The following is an 18,068-nucleotide window of genomic DNA, read 5'->3' as shown; positions in this document are numbered from 1 at the left end:
GAGTTTTAACAGATTATGTCTTTCAAGCTATCAGTCCATTTCATCCTGGTTATCAAATTTGTGGCAAAGAGTTGTTCATGGTATTATTTTATTGTCCTTTTTAATGCCCATGGGATCTGTACTGAAATGAATAAGTAGGGACATGCAATAGGACTTTGGGACAGTACTATCCATATGAGGTTAGCGGTCATAAGTGTCAAAAGAGCCTTTCAACATAACTGATACTTTTCTCCTGCCACTTTCAAATGCATGGGGCACAGAGCAGAATAGGCAGAAAAGTGGCTGTAATGAGGACAACTCTGTCAAGCGTGTACTACCAAGGGGCAGGGTAGCCAGACAGTTGGGAGAGTGGGCAAGAAGGCAATTATCACAGACAAACCATAGAATCTCAGGTGGATATCCAGGAAAGTGTGGTCATATGGAGGATGAGGGATAATGAAAGGGTGGTAGGATCAGTAAATTATAGATTGCATGGGGTTGAAGAATTGTTAGAGTCACATGATCACAGAGAATAAGGCAGGAGGAGAGATGACAGGTAGAAAATGGGATGGCTGAGACTGAGATCCTGGAGGGAGAGTAGCTGTTAGTGAGAACAAGGCAAGAGTCTGACCATCAGAATGAGTAGAAGACAAAACTATTGGAGGAAAGAAATGCAAGAAATTGAGAGGACAGCAGTAATGGTGTAGAGCATGCAGTGAGCCTGAAAATTTTATCTTCAAGGAATAAGAAGTGACCTGGAAATCTGTAAGTGCTGCAACAAGAAGAGGGAGCAGGTGGTATAGTCTGATGGCATGTCCTTCAAATCTGAGGAGTTTTAGGAGATGGGAGGGAGAACTGCCCGAAATGCCAGTGAGGAGCAAGCAGGAAACCTAACCCACCTCTAGGATCACAGGTAGGAGTGCTGTGGGGGAAGAAAACAACTACTACTTAAAACAACTGTGGAGGAAGCAGTATCCCCACACGTGAGTTGGAATTTACCTAAAACAAGAAGGTAAAGGGAATGTGCAGGGAAGAGAGGAACAAAGAAAGTTTTGCTGATGGTAAACCTACTTCTAGAGGGCAAAGTTGTAGGATTTCACAAGTAATCCAGAGGCATTTCCCTGATTACTACTGAAACTGAGCATCTTTTCACAGGTTTACAGGCTATTCAGGTTTCCCCCATTTTTTATTGGGTTATTTGTCCTTTTTCTGATGAATTTTAGCTCTCTATGAAGTCTTTGATGAATGCTATCTTCTCCCAGTCAATCTCACCTTTAACTTTGTTTAAGTGAGTTTTTTAGTATATAAATTTAATTTTGATATAACATATCCATCAGTTATGCTTTTTGTCTTGTCTAGGAAAGCCTCTTCTAATTCAAGGTCATAAAAATATCCTTCCAGATAATCTTAATTTTTTTGTTTTCTCATTTGGTCTTTAGCCCATCAATAATTTTTTTTATATTACATGAAAATATCCTTATATTTTATTTGTAATTTAATTGCATTACAGTCAGAGAACATGCTGTGTCTGACTTCTATATTCTTGTCTGACTTGTATTTACTGAGACTTCTTTATAACCTAGGATGTGATCAATTTTCGCATGTGCTTTGTGTACACTATTTGAGTGCCAATAAATACACACATATACATGCATACATATACATACATATATGTATATGTATTTATGAGATCAGTCATAATTGCATCTTAATTCTATCTTCTTGCTATTTATTCCTGCTTGATCAGTTTCTGAGTAAGAGATATGAATATTTACCACTATGATCATGAATACACTTTTCTCCTTGTAATTCTGTTAGTTTGGGCTTTAAATATTTCAAGCCCATGCTGTTAGGTACCTAAAAGTTTTGTACTTTTATACTTTTTGGATGATTATTCTTTTCACCATTATATAATTTCTATCTTTCTGTAATCAATGCTTTTCATGTTGAAGTCCATCTGGTTTGATATGAATATTGCTATTCTAGCTTTAGAGCACATCTAGAATATCAAGTATTTTGCCTGGTTTTTTTCTCTTTCTTTGTTTTAAACTTTCCTTGAAGTTTTAAATATGTCTCTTATAAGCAGTATACAGCGCAATCTAAAATGAGAGGTTTAATTCAATCATCTGACTTTTAAGAACTGAATTTAATCAGTTTACATGTACTGATATTATGTTTGCTGAAATATTTATACTTAGTATCTACCATTATCTTTCATGTTTTTCACTTACTATGATTTTTCTTTTTTTCTTTCTCTTTCCTTCTATTTAGTTGAAAAGCTTTGGTTTATTCACTTTCTCTTTTCCTCTGTTTATTTGGAAATTGTGCCCGCTTGTTTTAGTCCTTTAGTAGCTAGCCTTAAACAAAGACTTCTTCCTAAATAAGACAAGGATTTTATCACGTTAACTCCCTTCCAAACTCCCTACGGTCTTCTGTGTTAACACTGTTTAAGATTATAGCTCCACCTTTCTAAATTTAATTGTGTGAGTGCTTTTGAAAACCATCAATAGTTAATGAGATTTACTAAAATATTTTACAGCTATCTTTTTATCAAGCTCCCTCCTACAGGTTACCTTTTCTTCTTGCTGAAGTATGTCTTTAATAGTCCCTTCATTAAGCATCTGTAGGTGGCAAACCCTTAGCCTCTGTACATCTAAAAATGGCTTTATTTCACTCTTGCACTTGAATGATCATTTGAATGGGCACAGACTTCTGGGTTAAAAGTTATTTCGCCTTATAACTTTGTAGATATTGGTCCACTGTTCTTTTGTTCATTACAAGATTATTGTTATTCCTCTGTGCTTTTGTTTACTTCCTGGTATTTTAAGAATTTTATCCTTAACATTTTGCAGGTTCTCTAGAATGTATCTAAGTATAAATCTATTTTTATTTATCCTGCTCAGCTCTACAGTTATGCTCTGAATCTCTTGAGAACTCAAAGTAAGGAAAATTTTAAACATCATTTTTCCAAATATTGCATGCCCACTATTTATTCTCTATTTCATAAGTCCTAGAAGGCATATGTTAGAATTTCTCAATCAAATTCTCTTTCCAATTTTCCATCTCTTTAGTTCTCTGAGCTACATTCTAAATCCTCTTAAGTAGTTAGTGTCTTCCAACTCACAAATTCTCTCTTTAACTAATCTCTCTGTCCAATATATCATTTATTCTTACTAATTGCAGGTACGAATAAAAAATTAAAATTTCACGGACAACATTTTCATTTGTAAGATGTTCACTTTTATCTATAAATGTTCAAAATTCATATCCATCTTTTATTTCAGAATTTTCCTTTTTGCATTATATTTAATCTTTCCTTTGAGGAATTTAAACTTGTTTATTTGAAAGTCCTCTTTAGAAAAATGACCATTTTTCATTACCTCAGGAGTAAATTCTCTCATTTGTGGAATGTGTTGTTTATATCTTACGATATTATTTTCCTCATGTGCCTTGATATTTTGTTTTGCAAACTTATTTTGCATTTAAGTTTGTTTTATTTTAGTTTTTCACTTTGCTCACCCTAACTACATGTGTACTAGTTTTATGGTTACCATCATCTGGCCCACCATGGTCCCCTTCCAGAGGCCTTTTATTGGGGACTTAAAGCTCTCACCCTTCAAGAATATAGCAGACCCAGTCATGAACCAGAGGGCCACTCTCTTTTATTGCTTCAGATATCAATTATCACAGGCCACAACCCCAGGCAGATTGTAGTGTTCTTTGTCTCCTAGTGCAGAACACTGCACAAGCCTAAAGTTTTATGCCATGAGCCTGGATCTGTTTTCCCACCACAATCAGGGTGTTTCAGCCTCCCTTATATAGGACTTGTCCAGTAAGTGTGTCCCCAACTCCACTTATCTGTGAATATATGTGTTTGTTTTATTTCTGATCCAGAGAGATTTTTATTTTATTTTTGAAAATCCTTTGTCTCTTTAATTTTTAAAAAATATTTTATCATTGATGCCTCTTGTATGAAAGGACTAGGGAATATTTTATGAACTCACAATGCCACCTTGATTAGAAGTCCATGTTTTCCTTATGTGTAGTTTGGGGTTTACATAATACATATTGGTATATTTAATAACATCAAACTAAAATAATATATATGAAAGGTTCAGGGAAAATAACTACAGATTACAGAGCTAACTATAAATATGCCAAAACACTTTTAAAAATAAGGTAGGCTTGTGTTCTCTAAAATTTTAGTAGAACAATCTGAAAAATTTTAGATTCAATACATCTTTATTATCCTACATCCAAAAGACTTCATTATACCTAGAAAGTAAATCATAGAAAAATCACAAATATGGAATGTGCAGCAGAGGAGTTAAGAGCATAAACTGTAGAAATTGATGGCATGGGTTCAAATCTTGGCTGTGTCACTTACTAGTAAGTTACATAACCTCTCTCTACCTCAGTTTTCTCATTTGTAAATGAAGAATAATGCCTACATCAAAGGGTTGTTATAAGAAACAAATTAGTATCTGTAAAGTATTTAGTACAAGTTAGGCACATAATACTACATACACATTTGTTAAATAAAGGATGTTACATTAAATTTTTATATGAAGATAAAATATGCAATATTCAAATCCTGAAAAATTAGATTTTATAATTGAAATTAATCACAAAAAAGTAAACAGTTGTATATGCTGTACCTGTTTTGTCGTTTTATGAGTGCCTTGAATTGTCCTCTTTGATTTTCCACCAGTTTGACATTTAGATTTTCCTTCAAGGCAAAAATAGATAAATATATAGATCAACAAATAGATAATATAAAACTGAACTGTGCAAATTATCCAGGCATACTAACACATAATCTCCTTCCAGAGACCACAGAACAATCTATACATGGCCAACATGAACTACAGATGTCATAAAAAACAAATTTCCAAGGTCCCAGAGACTGCTTTTATTGAATGGCTTTCTCAGAATAGGAAGAAAATCAACTTCGTCAAGAAGTCAGATAGTCTGATAATTTAAAAACAAAATCAGGTTAGTGACACTCTTCAGCTTATATATAGCTCCTTTGAAAATAGTTCTTTGAATTCAAATTTTAGTTTGACAATAAAATTAAGAATACATGTTTTGTTTGTTTGTTTGTTTTTGCAGTACGCGGGCCTCTCACTGCTGTGGCCTCTCCCGCTGCAGCGCACAGGCTCCGGATGCGCAGGCTCAGCGGCCGTGGCTCACGGGCCCAGCCGCTCCGCGGCATGTGAGATCCTCCCGGACCAGGGCACGAACCCGTGTCCCCTGCATCGGCAGGCGGACTCTCAACCACTGCGCCACCAGGGAAGCCCAAGAATACATTTTTTTACCATATAAAACTCAGTATTTTCTGTTTTAATTTATCTGATTTATGAAATACATAGTTTCATTTTGAAAAGGGACATTTTCAGTTCTTTGTATTTCTGCAGCAGATACAGCTTTCTCACTTGCTCATTTTTATAAGAAAAACACTAACTACTGTTTTATAATCACTCTATTCTTGAGAGCTATTCCAAAACAGGAGTAAAATTCTGTAATGTACAACAGACTCGTTTTCCTTTTTGCAAAATAATTTTGGGCCAAGACCCCTGAAGCAGTACAAATGAAATGAACCATAACACCTACTATCAATTTATCTGCACATCAGAGGGCCTCCCTCACTGTTCTACCAGGGGTGGAGGCAGAGAACTCTCCACCTCCACACAGCCTTTTATTCATCCTTTCATCATAGAGAACAATGTATCAGAGGCGTCTTAGAATATCCAGGAGAATAATCAGCTTAGAACAAGTACCAGAGGAGACAGGAATAAAACAAAGAACAGAAGAAAACTTTTAAAAATTGAATTATCATCCTCAGAAACATCTGAGTATAGATGACAGCCATAAAACAAGAACGAGTTGATATTTTTTAAAAAGCAAAATAAAGATTTTTCTGTAAGTGGCAACGTTTTAACAATATAAAATAATCCTTAAAAATTATGAAGTTAACATTTTTCCTTTGTCATCATTATTATAGATATTCAGAACGTTCTAATTCTTTGTGCTCTTATTTCCATTAGTTTGCAATAAGCATAAATGAAGCTTTAAAATAGTACTGGCCGGGCTTCCCGGGTAGTGCAGTGGTTGGGAGTCTGCCTGCCAATGCAGGGGACACGGGTTCAAGCCCTGGTCTGGGAGGATCCCACATGCCGCGGAGTAACTGGGCCCGTGAGCCACAATTGCTGAGCCTGCGCGTCTGGAGCCTGTGCTCCGCAACGGGAGAGGCCGCGGCGGTGAGAGGCCCGCGCACCGCGATGAAGAGTGGCCCCTGCTCACCGCAAGCAGAGAGGGCCCTCGCGCAGAGGCGAAGACCCAACGCGGCCAAATTAATTAATTAATTAAACAAATTTTAAAAAAAAATAGTACTGGCCAATTTTTTATGTACTTATATGCAATATCAGGATATATACAGATATAGGATTCATTATTATATTTTCTTTCCTTTTATGTTTTTTGAGTAGAAGCAATTTTAATAATAACACCTTCAGACTACGTTGTGTTCTGAATAACCCATGAAAAATGAGAAAATTTCATAAAACAGTATTTATAACATAGAGCAACCATGAAATATTTCTAGGTTTCTTGCCACTTTTGTACTAAATAATGTTGATATATATTTTCTATAAAACAAATGAAGTAATAGTAAGCTCCATATGACAATTTTAGCTAGTAAGGAGCTAGATTTAAAAAGAAAAATTTAATTTCCACCTCTATTTAATAGTTTTTGTGATCCAAAAGAACTGCTCTCTAAAAATACCTAATAAGACTGACAAATGAGTGAGGTGGATGGACCTAGAGTCTGTCATACAGAGTGAAGCAAGTCAGAAAGAGAAAAACAAATACCACATGCTAACACATATATATAGAATCTAAAAAAGAAAGAAAAATGGTTCTGAAGAACCTAGGGGCAGGACAGGAAGAAAGACAGACGGAGACGTAAAGAATGGACTTGAGGACAGAAAAAATCTAAATCTCCTAAACTTTAAAAAAAAACTAATCTGCCAGTCATAATAACACACCCAATTTCATTCCTATGTGAAACAGTGAAACTAACAATATCATTTTCATTTGTGTATTAGGTAAGATAAAAAATCAATTAAAAATTATTTCTTATTTAATACATACTAATTTGCCCAAGACTTCTAATTATAAACAGTCTTCAGTCTGTCTACTGTTCAAGACTAAATACATTCTTCTAATTTACAACAAAAATGAAACTTTTTTTTTAATACATACCATCATCATCTTTGCTTTCTAGTGGAACACTCCAAGCTATTAGGTTTCTTGCTGTACGACCCTCCTCTGCAACTATTCTCCTTACTTTGTCATGACTATTGGAGCGCTGGAATGAAGCCTATGCACAGAAAAGAGAACATGTATTAGTTTATTAAATTAGTCAACATAAAAAATATATCTGGCAGACAAATTCATCATTTCTATTATTTTCTCAGAAAGGAAACACTTAAAACTAATTTGGGATCGGAAACGTGCTTAGACAGAAATAAGAGTAAGTCCCAGATCTTTTTTAATTCTAAAAAGACTGAATTTTACAACTTTAAAAATAAATAAATCATTTCAAGAATGAATTCAACCTAAGGTTTGAAAAACTGTCCTAAGGAGCACAAACACTGCTGTGTACCCATTTCAGCACCACTCCCCCTTATGTATCACAGGTTAAAGAGGGTACATATTCCCTCTGAAAGCTCTCGGCAACAAAAAATGTTTTCAAGACTCCTATTTTTTTCCCTACAGATACTGCTAAAGTAAATTTTCACTCAGCTGTAAATTTCCACTGCATAATTTATCTCCAAGTTATTGGGATCTAAATAATAATTCCTATAAACTAACATATTTAAGTTGCAAAATTTTAAACTCTGCCCTACTGCACACAATGTGTGTATGTATACATGTAAGTGGTGTGTGTGTGTGTGTGTGTGTGTGTGTATTCTTGCTTTCTCTAGTTCCACACAGCTGAAAGCAACACTAGCCTATAGGTTCAGCCCCAACAAAACCCTGGGCCAATGGAAGCCAGATCCAGTAATGTAAAGGAAATTACCTTCCCACTAATGAATGCTATATGAAAATAGCCCACTTTTATTTTCTGTTGTAATAAGATCATGGATGCCTTTTCTGTCTTCTTTTGCTTCTCTATATTTTTATTTTTATTTTTTTACTTTTTTTTTTACTTTATTCTTTTGTAACATCTTTATTAGAGTATAATTGTTTTACAATGGTGTGTTAGTTTCTGCTTTATAACAAAGTGAATCAGCTATACCTATACATATATCCCCATATCTCCTCCCTCTTGTGTCTCCCTCCCACCCTCCCTATCCCACCCCGCTAGGTGGTCACAAAGCATTGAGCTGATCTCCCTGTGCTATGCGCTGCTTCCCACTAGCTATCTATTTTACATTTGGTAGTATATATAAGTCCATGCCTCTCTCTCACTTTGTCCCAGCTTACCCTTCCCCCTCCCCGTGGCCTCAAGTCAACTCTCTACGTCTGCATCTTTATTCCTGTCCTGCCTCTAGGTTCTTCAATACCAGAAAATAGCCCATTTTTATAAGTCAAGAATCTATGAAAAGAAAACGGCTCTAAAGCATCCCTATGAGCACAAGGATGCAGCCTCCTTGCCCAACCCTTAACTCCATGTGGGAAATCTACCTCTTTCTGAAAAGAATTCACTCCTGGCCCAGCCCAAAATCCTAGTCCAACTAATGAGTGAGTTCATCTTCTCTTCTAGTTCTTGCCAGTCTAAACTCTTAGCATCCCTGGAATCCTTAGTCAACAACAAATTTACTGGACAATTACTATGTGCCAAGCACTGTGTAAAACACCGAGAAGAATACAAAAATATAAGGTAATATACGTGTCCTCAAAGAATTAACAATCCAAATGAGTGAACCAAACACATAAGAGCAAAAACTAATATATGAATTAATCAGTATGGTATCTAGTCTCCAGATGCCCCCCTTCCCCTCAATAAACCACTCCTGCTGGTGTTCATGCCCTTGTGTAATCCCCTCCCCTTGAACCTGGCTTTTTGACCTATAAAATGAGGTGAAAGTGACACTGCGTAATTTCTGAAAATAGGTCATAAGAAGCTTTGCAGTCTCTACCTGGGTCTCTTGGAATGCTCCTTCTTAGGATATTCACTATTGAAACCCAGCCATCCATGCCATGAGAAGCCAAAGCCACCAGTAGAGAGACCACGTAAAGTCAGCACTGATGGACAGGCCCAGCTGAACTCCCAGCTGACAGACAACATCCACTGAGCCATCTTGGACATTCCAGCCCAGTCAAGCCACCGGATGAATGCTGCCATCCCAGCACCCCAGGGAAGAAAAACCACCTAGTCAACCCATAGTATCATGACAGGTAACAGGAACTATATGTATGCACACTAATCCACAATAAACACATCTGTATTTCTGTATCTATCTGTATAGAGATATTGAAAACTGTGAGTTTATATTAATACCTCTGATACCTCTGATTTCTTTTTTTAATATTTATTTATTTATTTTGGCTGCACAGGGTCTTAGTTGCAACACACGGCATCTTCCTTGCAGCATGCGGGATCCTTAGTTGCGGCATGCAGGCTTTTTAGTCGCAGCAAGTGGGCTTCTTAGTTGAGGCATGCAGACTTTTAGCTGCGGCATAAGGAATTCTCAGTTGCAGCATGCGGGCTTCTTAGTTGCAGCATGCAGACTCTTAGTTGCGGCATGCATGCAGGATCTAGTTCCCTGACCAGGGATCAAGCCCAGGCCCACTGCACTGGGAGCTCAGATTCTTACCCACTGGACCACCAGGGAAGTCCCAATACCTCTGATTTCAATCCTACATCATAGGTTCATTTTAGCCTTCCCCTTTCCTTATTCGTAATTTCTTTCTCCAACAGTAAGAAACCCAGCTCTCATCATCTAAAATATATTTACTTACCTGTTCAATTCTAATATATACATAAAGTAGTTTCAAAAAAAAAAGGGGGGAATTCCCTGGCGGTCCAGTGGTTAGGACTCTGTGCTTTCACTGATGAGGGTCTAGGTTTGATCCCTGCTCAGAGAACTAAGATCCCACTAGCCACGCCATGTGGCCAAAAGTAATAAAAAATAAATAAATAAAATAAAATAAAGTAGTTTCATAACTGCTAACCCATGTCTCTGTGAGAAACACACTTACTAACAAGATTATATTTCTATACAGTTCCATCTTTAGCCTTACAGTGTCCAAAGTACTAAATTTTGTTTTCCAAAATTACTTAAATTAGTTCGTCTCATCCTCAACCCTTCAGTGTGGTTACATTATATACCTGTAATATGTTACTCTTTAGTTTCTGGGTTCCCCTCACGTACTGGTAAATTTTAATTGCTGGCTTATTTGGGGAGTATGTGAAAGAAAGGCAACACGTGGTTCTCAAACAAAAGAACGTATTAATTAGTATGACTTTGAGAGAAGAAAAAAGTCACTACACTCTAGGGCAGGGGTCCACGAACTTCCTCTACAATGGGCCAGACAATAAACAATTATTATTTTAGGCTTTGCAGACCATACAGTCTCTTATGACAACTACTCAATCATGCCATTTTGTGTGACAGCAGCCATACACAACATGTAAACAAATGGGTGTTGCTCTGTGGGAAATATATATTACTGTTCAGTTTGAAATAAATTCAAATTATAGAAAAGTTACAAATTAGCACAAAGAATCCTCAAAATATCCTCATACATTTTTTTCCTAAAACATCTGAGAATAAACTGCAATCATCATATCTTTTGCCCTTAAGTACTCCAATGTGTATTTCATATATCCAAAGACACTCCCCTATATAAATATACTACAACTATCAAATCAGGAAATTATCATTGATCCAAATTATTATCTAAATTAGAGTAATTATTTAAATTTCACCAACTGTTCCACTAATGTCTTTGATAATATAAAGTTGACAACAGAGAGAGGGGGAAGATGGCGGAAGAGTAAGACTCGGAGATCACCTTCCTCCCCACAGATACATCAGAAATACATCTACACGTGGAACAACTCCTACAGAACATCTAGTGAACACTGGCAGAAGACCTTAGACCTCCCAAAAGGCAAGAAACTCCCCACATACCTGGGTAGGGCAAAAGAAAAAAGAAAAAAAATAGGGATGGTACCTACACCAGTGGGAGGGAGCCATGAAGGAGGGAAAGTTTCCACACACTAGGAAGCCCCTTCGCGGGCGGATACTCCGGGTGGCAGAGGAGAGCGCAGCGACAGGGGTGCAGAGGGCAAAGCGGAGAGATTCCGCACAAAGGATCGCTGCCGACCGGCACTCACCAGCCTGAGAGGCTTGTCTGCTCACCCGCCGGGACAGGCAGGGGCTGGGAGCTGTGACTTGGGCTTACCCCGCATCGCAGGGAGAGAGGACTGGCGGTGTGAACACAGCCTGAAGGGAGCCGGGAGGGAGTCCGGGGAAAAGTCTGGACCTGCCGAAGAGGCAAGAGACTTTTTCTTCCCTCTTTGTTTCCTGGTGCGCGAGGAGAGGAGATTAAGAGCGCTTCTTAAAGGAGCTCCAGAGACGGGCGCGAGCCGCGGCTAACAGTGCGGACCCCAGAGACGGGCAAGAGACGCTAAGGCTGCTGCTGCCGCAACCAAGAAGCCTGTGTGCAAGCACAGGTCACTATCCACACCTCCCCTCCAGGGAGCCTGTGCAGCCCACCACTGCCAGGGTCCCGGAATCCAGGGACAACTTCCCAGGGAGAACGCGCGGCGCGCCTCAGGCTGGTGCAACATCCTGCAGGCCTCTGCCGCCGCAGGCTCGCCCCGCACTCCGTGCCCCTCCCTCCCCCTGGCCTGAGTGAGCCACAGCACCTCAATCAGCTGCTCCTTTAACCCCGTCCTGTCTGAGTGAAGAACAGACGCCCTCCGGGGACCTACATGCAGAGGCGGGGCCAAATCCAAAGCTGAGCCCCGGGAGATGTGAGAACAAAGAAGAGAAAGGGAAATCTCTCCCAGCAGCCTCAGGAACAGCGGATTAAATCTCCACAATCAACTTGATATACCCTGCATCTGAGGAATACCTAAATAGACAAGGATCATACCAAATTGAGGAGGTGGACTTTGCGAGCAAGATTTATTATTTTTTCCCCTTTTCCTCTTTTTGTGAGTGTGTATGTATATGCGTCTGTGTGAGATTTTGTCTGTATAGCTTTGCTGTCACCATTTGTCCTAGGATTCTGTCCTTTGGTTTTTTTTTTTTTTACTTTTTAAAAAAAATTTTTTCTTAATAATTATTTTTTATTTTAATAACTTTATTTTATTTTATTTTATCCTCTTTCTTTCTTTCTTTGTACTTTTTCTCCCTTTTATTCTGAGCCGTGTGGATTAAAGGCTCTTGGTGCTGCAGCCAGGAGTCAGTGCTGTGCCTCTGAGGTGGGAGAGCCAACTTCAGGACACTGGTCCACAGAGACCTCCCAGCTCCACATAATACCAAACGGCGGAAATCTCCCAGAGATCTCCATCTCAACACCAGCACCCAGCTTCAATCAACGACCAGCAAGCTACAGTGCTGGACACCCTATGCCAAACGATTAGCAAGACAGGAACACAACCCCACCCATTAGCAGAGAGGCTGTCTAAAATCATAATAAGGCCACAGACACCCCAAAACACACCACCAGACGTGGACCTGCCCACCAGAAAGACAAGATCAAGCCTCATCCACCAGAACCCAGGAATTAGTCCCCTCCACCAAGAAGCCTACACAACCCACTGAACCAACCTTAGCCACTGGGGACAGACACCAAAAACAACGAGAACTACAAACCTGCAGCCTGCAAAAAGGAGACCCCAAACACAGTAAGATAAGCAAAATGAAAAGACAGAAAAACACACAGCAGATGAAGGAGCAAGATAAAAACCCACCAGACCTAACAAATGAAGAGGAAATAGGCAGTTTACCGGAAAAAGAATTCAGAGTAATGATAGTAAAGATGATTCAAAATCTTGAAAATACAATAGAGAAAATTCAAGAAACATTTAACAAGGACCTAGAAGAACTAAAGAGGAAACAAGTAACTATGAACAACACAATAAATGAAATTAAAAATACTCTACAAGGGATCAATAGCAGAATAACTGAGACAGAAGAATGGATAAGTGACCTGTAAGACAAAATAGTGGAAATAACTACTGCAGAGCATAATAAAGAAAAAAAAATGAAAAGAACTGAGGACAGTCTCAGAGACCTCTGGGACAACGTTAAACACACCAACATTCGAATTATAGGGGTCCCAGAAGAAGAAGAGAAAAAGAAACGGACTGAGAAAATATTTGAAGAGATTATAGTTGAAAACTTCCCTAATATGGGAAAGGAAATAGTTAATCAAGTCCAGGAAGCACAGAGAGTCCCATACAGGATAAATCCAAGGAGAAACATGCCAAGACACAGATTAATCAAACTGTCAAAAATTAAATACAAAGAAAACATATTAAAAGCAGCAAGGGAAAAATAACACACAAGGGAATCCCCATAAGGTTAACAGCTGAACTTTCAGCAGAAACTCTGCAAGCCAGGAGAGACTGGCAGGACATATTTAAAGTGATGAAGGCGAAAAACCTACAAGCAAGATTACTCTACCCAGCAAGGATCTCATTCAGATTCGATGGAGAAATTAAAAACTTTACAGACAAGCAAAAGCTGAGAGAGTTCAGCACCACCAAACCAGCTTTATAGCAAATGCTAAAGGAACTTCTCTAGGCGAGAAACACAAGAGAAGGAAAAGACCTACAATAACAAACCCAAAACAATTAAGAAAATGGGAATAGGAACATACATATCAATAATTACCTTAAATGTAAATGGATTAAATGCTCCCACCAAAAGACACAGACTGGCTGAATGGATACAAAAACAAGACCCATATATATGCTGTCTACAAGAGACCCACTTCAGACCTAGGGATACATACAGACTGAAAGTGAGGGGATAGAAAAAGATATTCCATGCAAATGGAAACCAGAAGAAAGCTGGAGTAGCAATTCTCATATCAGACAAAATAGACTTCAAAATAAAGACTATTACAAGAGACAAAGAAGGACACTACATAATTATCAAGGGATCGATCCAAGAAGAAGACATAACAATTGTAAAGATTTATGCACCCAACATAGGAGCACCTCAATACATAAGGCAAATACTAACAGCCGTAAAAGGGGAAATCGACAGTAACACAATCATAGAATGGGACTTTAACACCCCACTTTCACCAATAGACAGATCATCCAAAATGAAAATAAATAAGGAAACACAAGCTTTAAATGATACATTAAACAAGATGGACTTCACTGATATTTATAGGACATTCCATCCAAAAACAACAGAATATACATTTTTCTCAAGTGCTCATGGAACATTCTCCAGGATAGATCATATCTTGGGTCACAAATCAAGCCTTGGTAAATTCAAGAAAATTGAAATTGTATCAAGTATCTTTTCCGACCACAATGCTATGAGACTAGATATCAATTACAGGAAAACATCTGTAAAAAATACAAACACATAGAGGCTAAACAATGCAATACTTAATAACGAAGTGATCACTGAAGAAATCAAAGAGGAAATCAAAAAATACCTAGAAACAAGTGACAGTGGAGATACGACAACTCAAAACCTATGGGATGCAGCAAAAGTAGTTCTAAGATGGAAGTCTATAGCAATACAATCCTACCTTAAGAAACAGGAAACACCCCAAATAAACAACCTAACCTTGCACCTAAAGCAATTAGAGAAAGGAGAACAAAAAACCCAAAGTTAGCAGAAGGAAAGAAATCATAAAGATCAGATCAGAAATAAATGAAAAAGAAATGAAGGAAACGATAGCAAAGATTAATAAAACTAAAAGCTGGTTCTTTGAGGAGATAAACAAACTTGATAAACCATTAGCCAGACTCATCAAGTAAAAAACCGAGAAGACTCAAATCAACAGAATTAGAAATGAAAAAGGAGAAGTAACAACTGACACTGCAGAAATACAAAAGATCATGAGAGATTACTACAAGCAACTCTATGCCAATAAAATGGACAACCTGGAAGAAATGGACACATTCTTAGAAATGCACAACCTGCCAAGACTGAATCAGGAGGAAATAGAAAATATGAACAGACCAATCACAAGCACTTAAGTTGAAACTGTGATTAAAAATCTTCCAACAAACAAAAGCCCAGGACCAGATGGCTTCACAGGCGAATTCTATCAAACATTTAGAGAAGAGCTAACATCTATCCTTCTCAAACTCTTCCAAAATATAGCAGAGGGAGGAACACTCCCAAACTCATTCTAGGAGGCCACCATCACCCTGATACCAAAACCAGACAAGGATGTCACAAAGAAAGAAAACTACAGGCCAATATCACTGATGAACATAGATTCAAAAATCCTCAACAAAATATTAGCAAACAGAATCCAACAGCACATTAAAAGGATCATACACCATGATCAAGTGGGGTTTATTCCAGGAATGCAAGTATTCTTCAGTATACGCATATCAATCAACGTGATACACCCTATTAACAAACTGAAGGAGAAAAACCATATGATCATCTCAATAGATGCAGAGAAAGCTTTCGACAAAATTCAACACCCATTTATGATAAAAACCCTGCAGAAAGTAGGCATAGAGGGAACTTTCCTCAACATAATAAAAGCCATATATGAGAAACCCACAGCCAACATCGTCCTCAATGGTGAAAAACTGAAAGTATTTCCACTAAGATCAGGAAAAAGACAAGGTTGCCCACTCTCACCACTCCTATTCAACGTAGTTTTGGAAGTTTTAGCCACATCAATCAGAGAAGAAAAGGAAATAAAAGGAATCCAAATCGGAAAAGAAGTAGTAAAGCTGTCACTATTTGCAGATGACATGATACTATACATAGAGAATCCTAAAGATGCTACCAGAAAACTAGTAGAGCTAATCAATGTATTTGGTAAAGTAGCAGGATACAAAATTAATGCACAGAAATCTCTGGCATTGTTATACACTAATGATGAAAAATCTCAAAGTGAAATTAAGAAAACACTCCCATTTACCATTGCAACAAAAAGAATAAAATATCTAGGAATAAACCTACCTAAGGAGACAAAAGAGCTGTATGCAGAAAATTATAAGACACTGATGAAAGAAATTAAAGATGATACAAATAGATGGAGAGATATACCATGTTCTTGGATTGGAAGAATCAACATTGTGAAAATGACTCTACTACCCAAAGCAATCTACAGATTCCATGCAATCGCTATCAAACTACCACTAGCATTTTTCACAGAAATAGAACAAAAAATTTCACAATTTGTATGGAAACACAAAAGACCCTGAATAGCCAAAGCAATCTTCAGAATGAAAAATGGAGCTGGAGGAATCAAGCTCCCTGACTTCAGACTATACTACAAAGTTACAATAATCAAGACAGTATGGTACTGGCACAAAAACAGAAATATAGATCAATGGAACAGGATAGAAAGCCCAGAGATAAACCCACACACATATGGTCACCTTGTCTTTGATAAAGGAGGCTGGAATGTACAGTGGAGAAAGGACAGACTCTTTAATAAGTGGTGCTGAGAAAACTGGACAGATACATGTAAAAGTATGAGATTAGAACACTCCCTAACACCATACACAAAAATAAGCTCAAAAATGGATTAAAGACTTAAATGTAAGGCCAGAAACTATCAAATTCTTAGAGGAAAACACAGCCAGAACACTTTATGACATAAACCACAGCAAGATCCTTTTTGACCCACGTCCTAGAGAAATGGAAATAAAAACAAAAATAAACAAATGGGACCTAATGAAACTTCAAAGCTTTTGCACAGCAAAGGAAACCATAAACAAGACCAAAAGACAACCCTCAGAATGGGAGAAAATATTTGCAAATGAAGCAACTGACAAAGGATTAATCTCCAAAATTTATAAGAGCTTATGCAGCTTAATAACAAAAAAAAAACAACCCAATCCAAAAATGGGCAGAGACCTAAATAGACATTTCTCCAAAGAAGATATACAGATTGCCAACAAACACATGAAAGAATGCCTCACGTCATTAATCACTAGAGAAATGCAAATCAAAACTACAATGAGATATCATCTCACATGGGTCAGAATGGCCATCATCAAAAAATCTAGAAACAATAAATGGTAGAGAGGGTGTGGAGGAAAGGGAACACTCTTGCACTGCTGGTGGGAATGTGAATTGGTACAGCCACTATGGAGAACAGTATGGAGGTTCCTTAAAAAACTACAAATAGAACTACCATATGACCCAGCAATCCCACTACTGGGCATATACCCTGAGAAAACCATAATTCAAAAATAGTCATGTACCAAAATGTTCATTGCAGCTCTATTTACAGTAGCCAGGAGATGGAAGCAACCTAAGTGTCCATCATCGGATGAATGGATAAAGAAGATGTGGCACATATATACAATGGAGCATTACTCAGCCATAAAAAGAAATGAAATTGAGTTATTTGTAGTGAGGTGGATGCACCTAGAGTCTGTCATACAGAGTGAAGTAAGTCAGAAAGAGAAAGACAAATACCGTATGCTAACACATATACATGGAATCTAAGAAGAAAAAATTGTCATGAAGAACCTAGGGGTAAGACGGGAATAAAGACACAGACCTACTAGAGAATGGACTGGAGGATATGGGGAGGGCAAAGGGTAAGCTGTGACAAAGTGAGAGAGTGGCATGGACATATACACTACCAAACGTAAAACAGATAGCTAGTGGGAAGCAGCCACATAGCACAGGGAGATCAGCTCGTGCTTTGTGACCACCTAGAGGGGTGGGATAGGCAGGGTGGGAGGGAGGGAGACGCAAGAGGGAAGAGATATGAGAATATATGTATATGTATAACTGATTCACTTTGTTATAAAGCAGAAACTAACACACCATTTTAAAGCAATTATACTCCAATAAAGATGTAAAAAATAAATAAATAAAGGTGACAACAGATATAAGCTCAATTATTCCAGAAGCTCTACAAACTCCAAGCATGATAAATATAAA

General features: G+C 37.9%; 1 protein-coding gene across 2 annotated transcripts in view; it reads right to left on the bottom strand.

Annotated features, from left to right (window-relative positions):
* Nucleotides 1-18,068, bottom strand: part of SCAPER (S-phase cyclin A associated protein in the ER) — a 493,568-nt gene that overhangs the window by 430,156 nt on the left and 45,344 nt on the right. For both annotated transcript variants that reach the window (XM_060170191.1, XM_060170192.1), the window contains exons 3-4: nt 7,243-7,360; nt 4,638-4,708 (exon numbers count right to left, since the gene is read on the bottom strand). In XM_060170191.1, coding sequence (XP_060026174.1) covers nt 4,638-4,708; nt 7,243-7,360 — 189 coding nt within the window. The remainder of the gene's footprint in view (nt 1-4,637; nt 4,709-7,242; nt 7,361-18,068) is intronic.

Source organism: Lagenorhynchus albirostris, chromosome 1 (assembly GCF_949774975.1).
Source record: "Lagenorhynchus albirostris chromosome 1, mLagAlb1.1, whole genome shotgun sequence".
Taxonomy (NCBI): Eukaryota; Metazoa; Chordata; class Mammalia; order Artiodactyla; family Delphinidae; genus Lagenorhynchus; species Lagenorhynchus albirostris.
The sequence above is the reverse complement of the archived record's forward strand: the minus strand, read 5'-3'. Positions and strand labels throughout refer to the sequence as shown.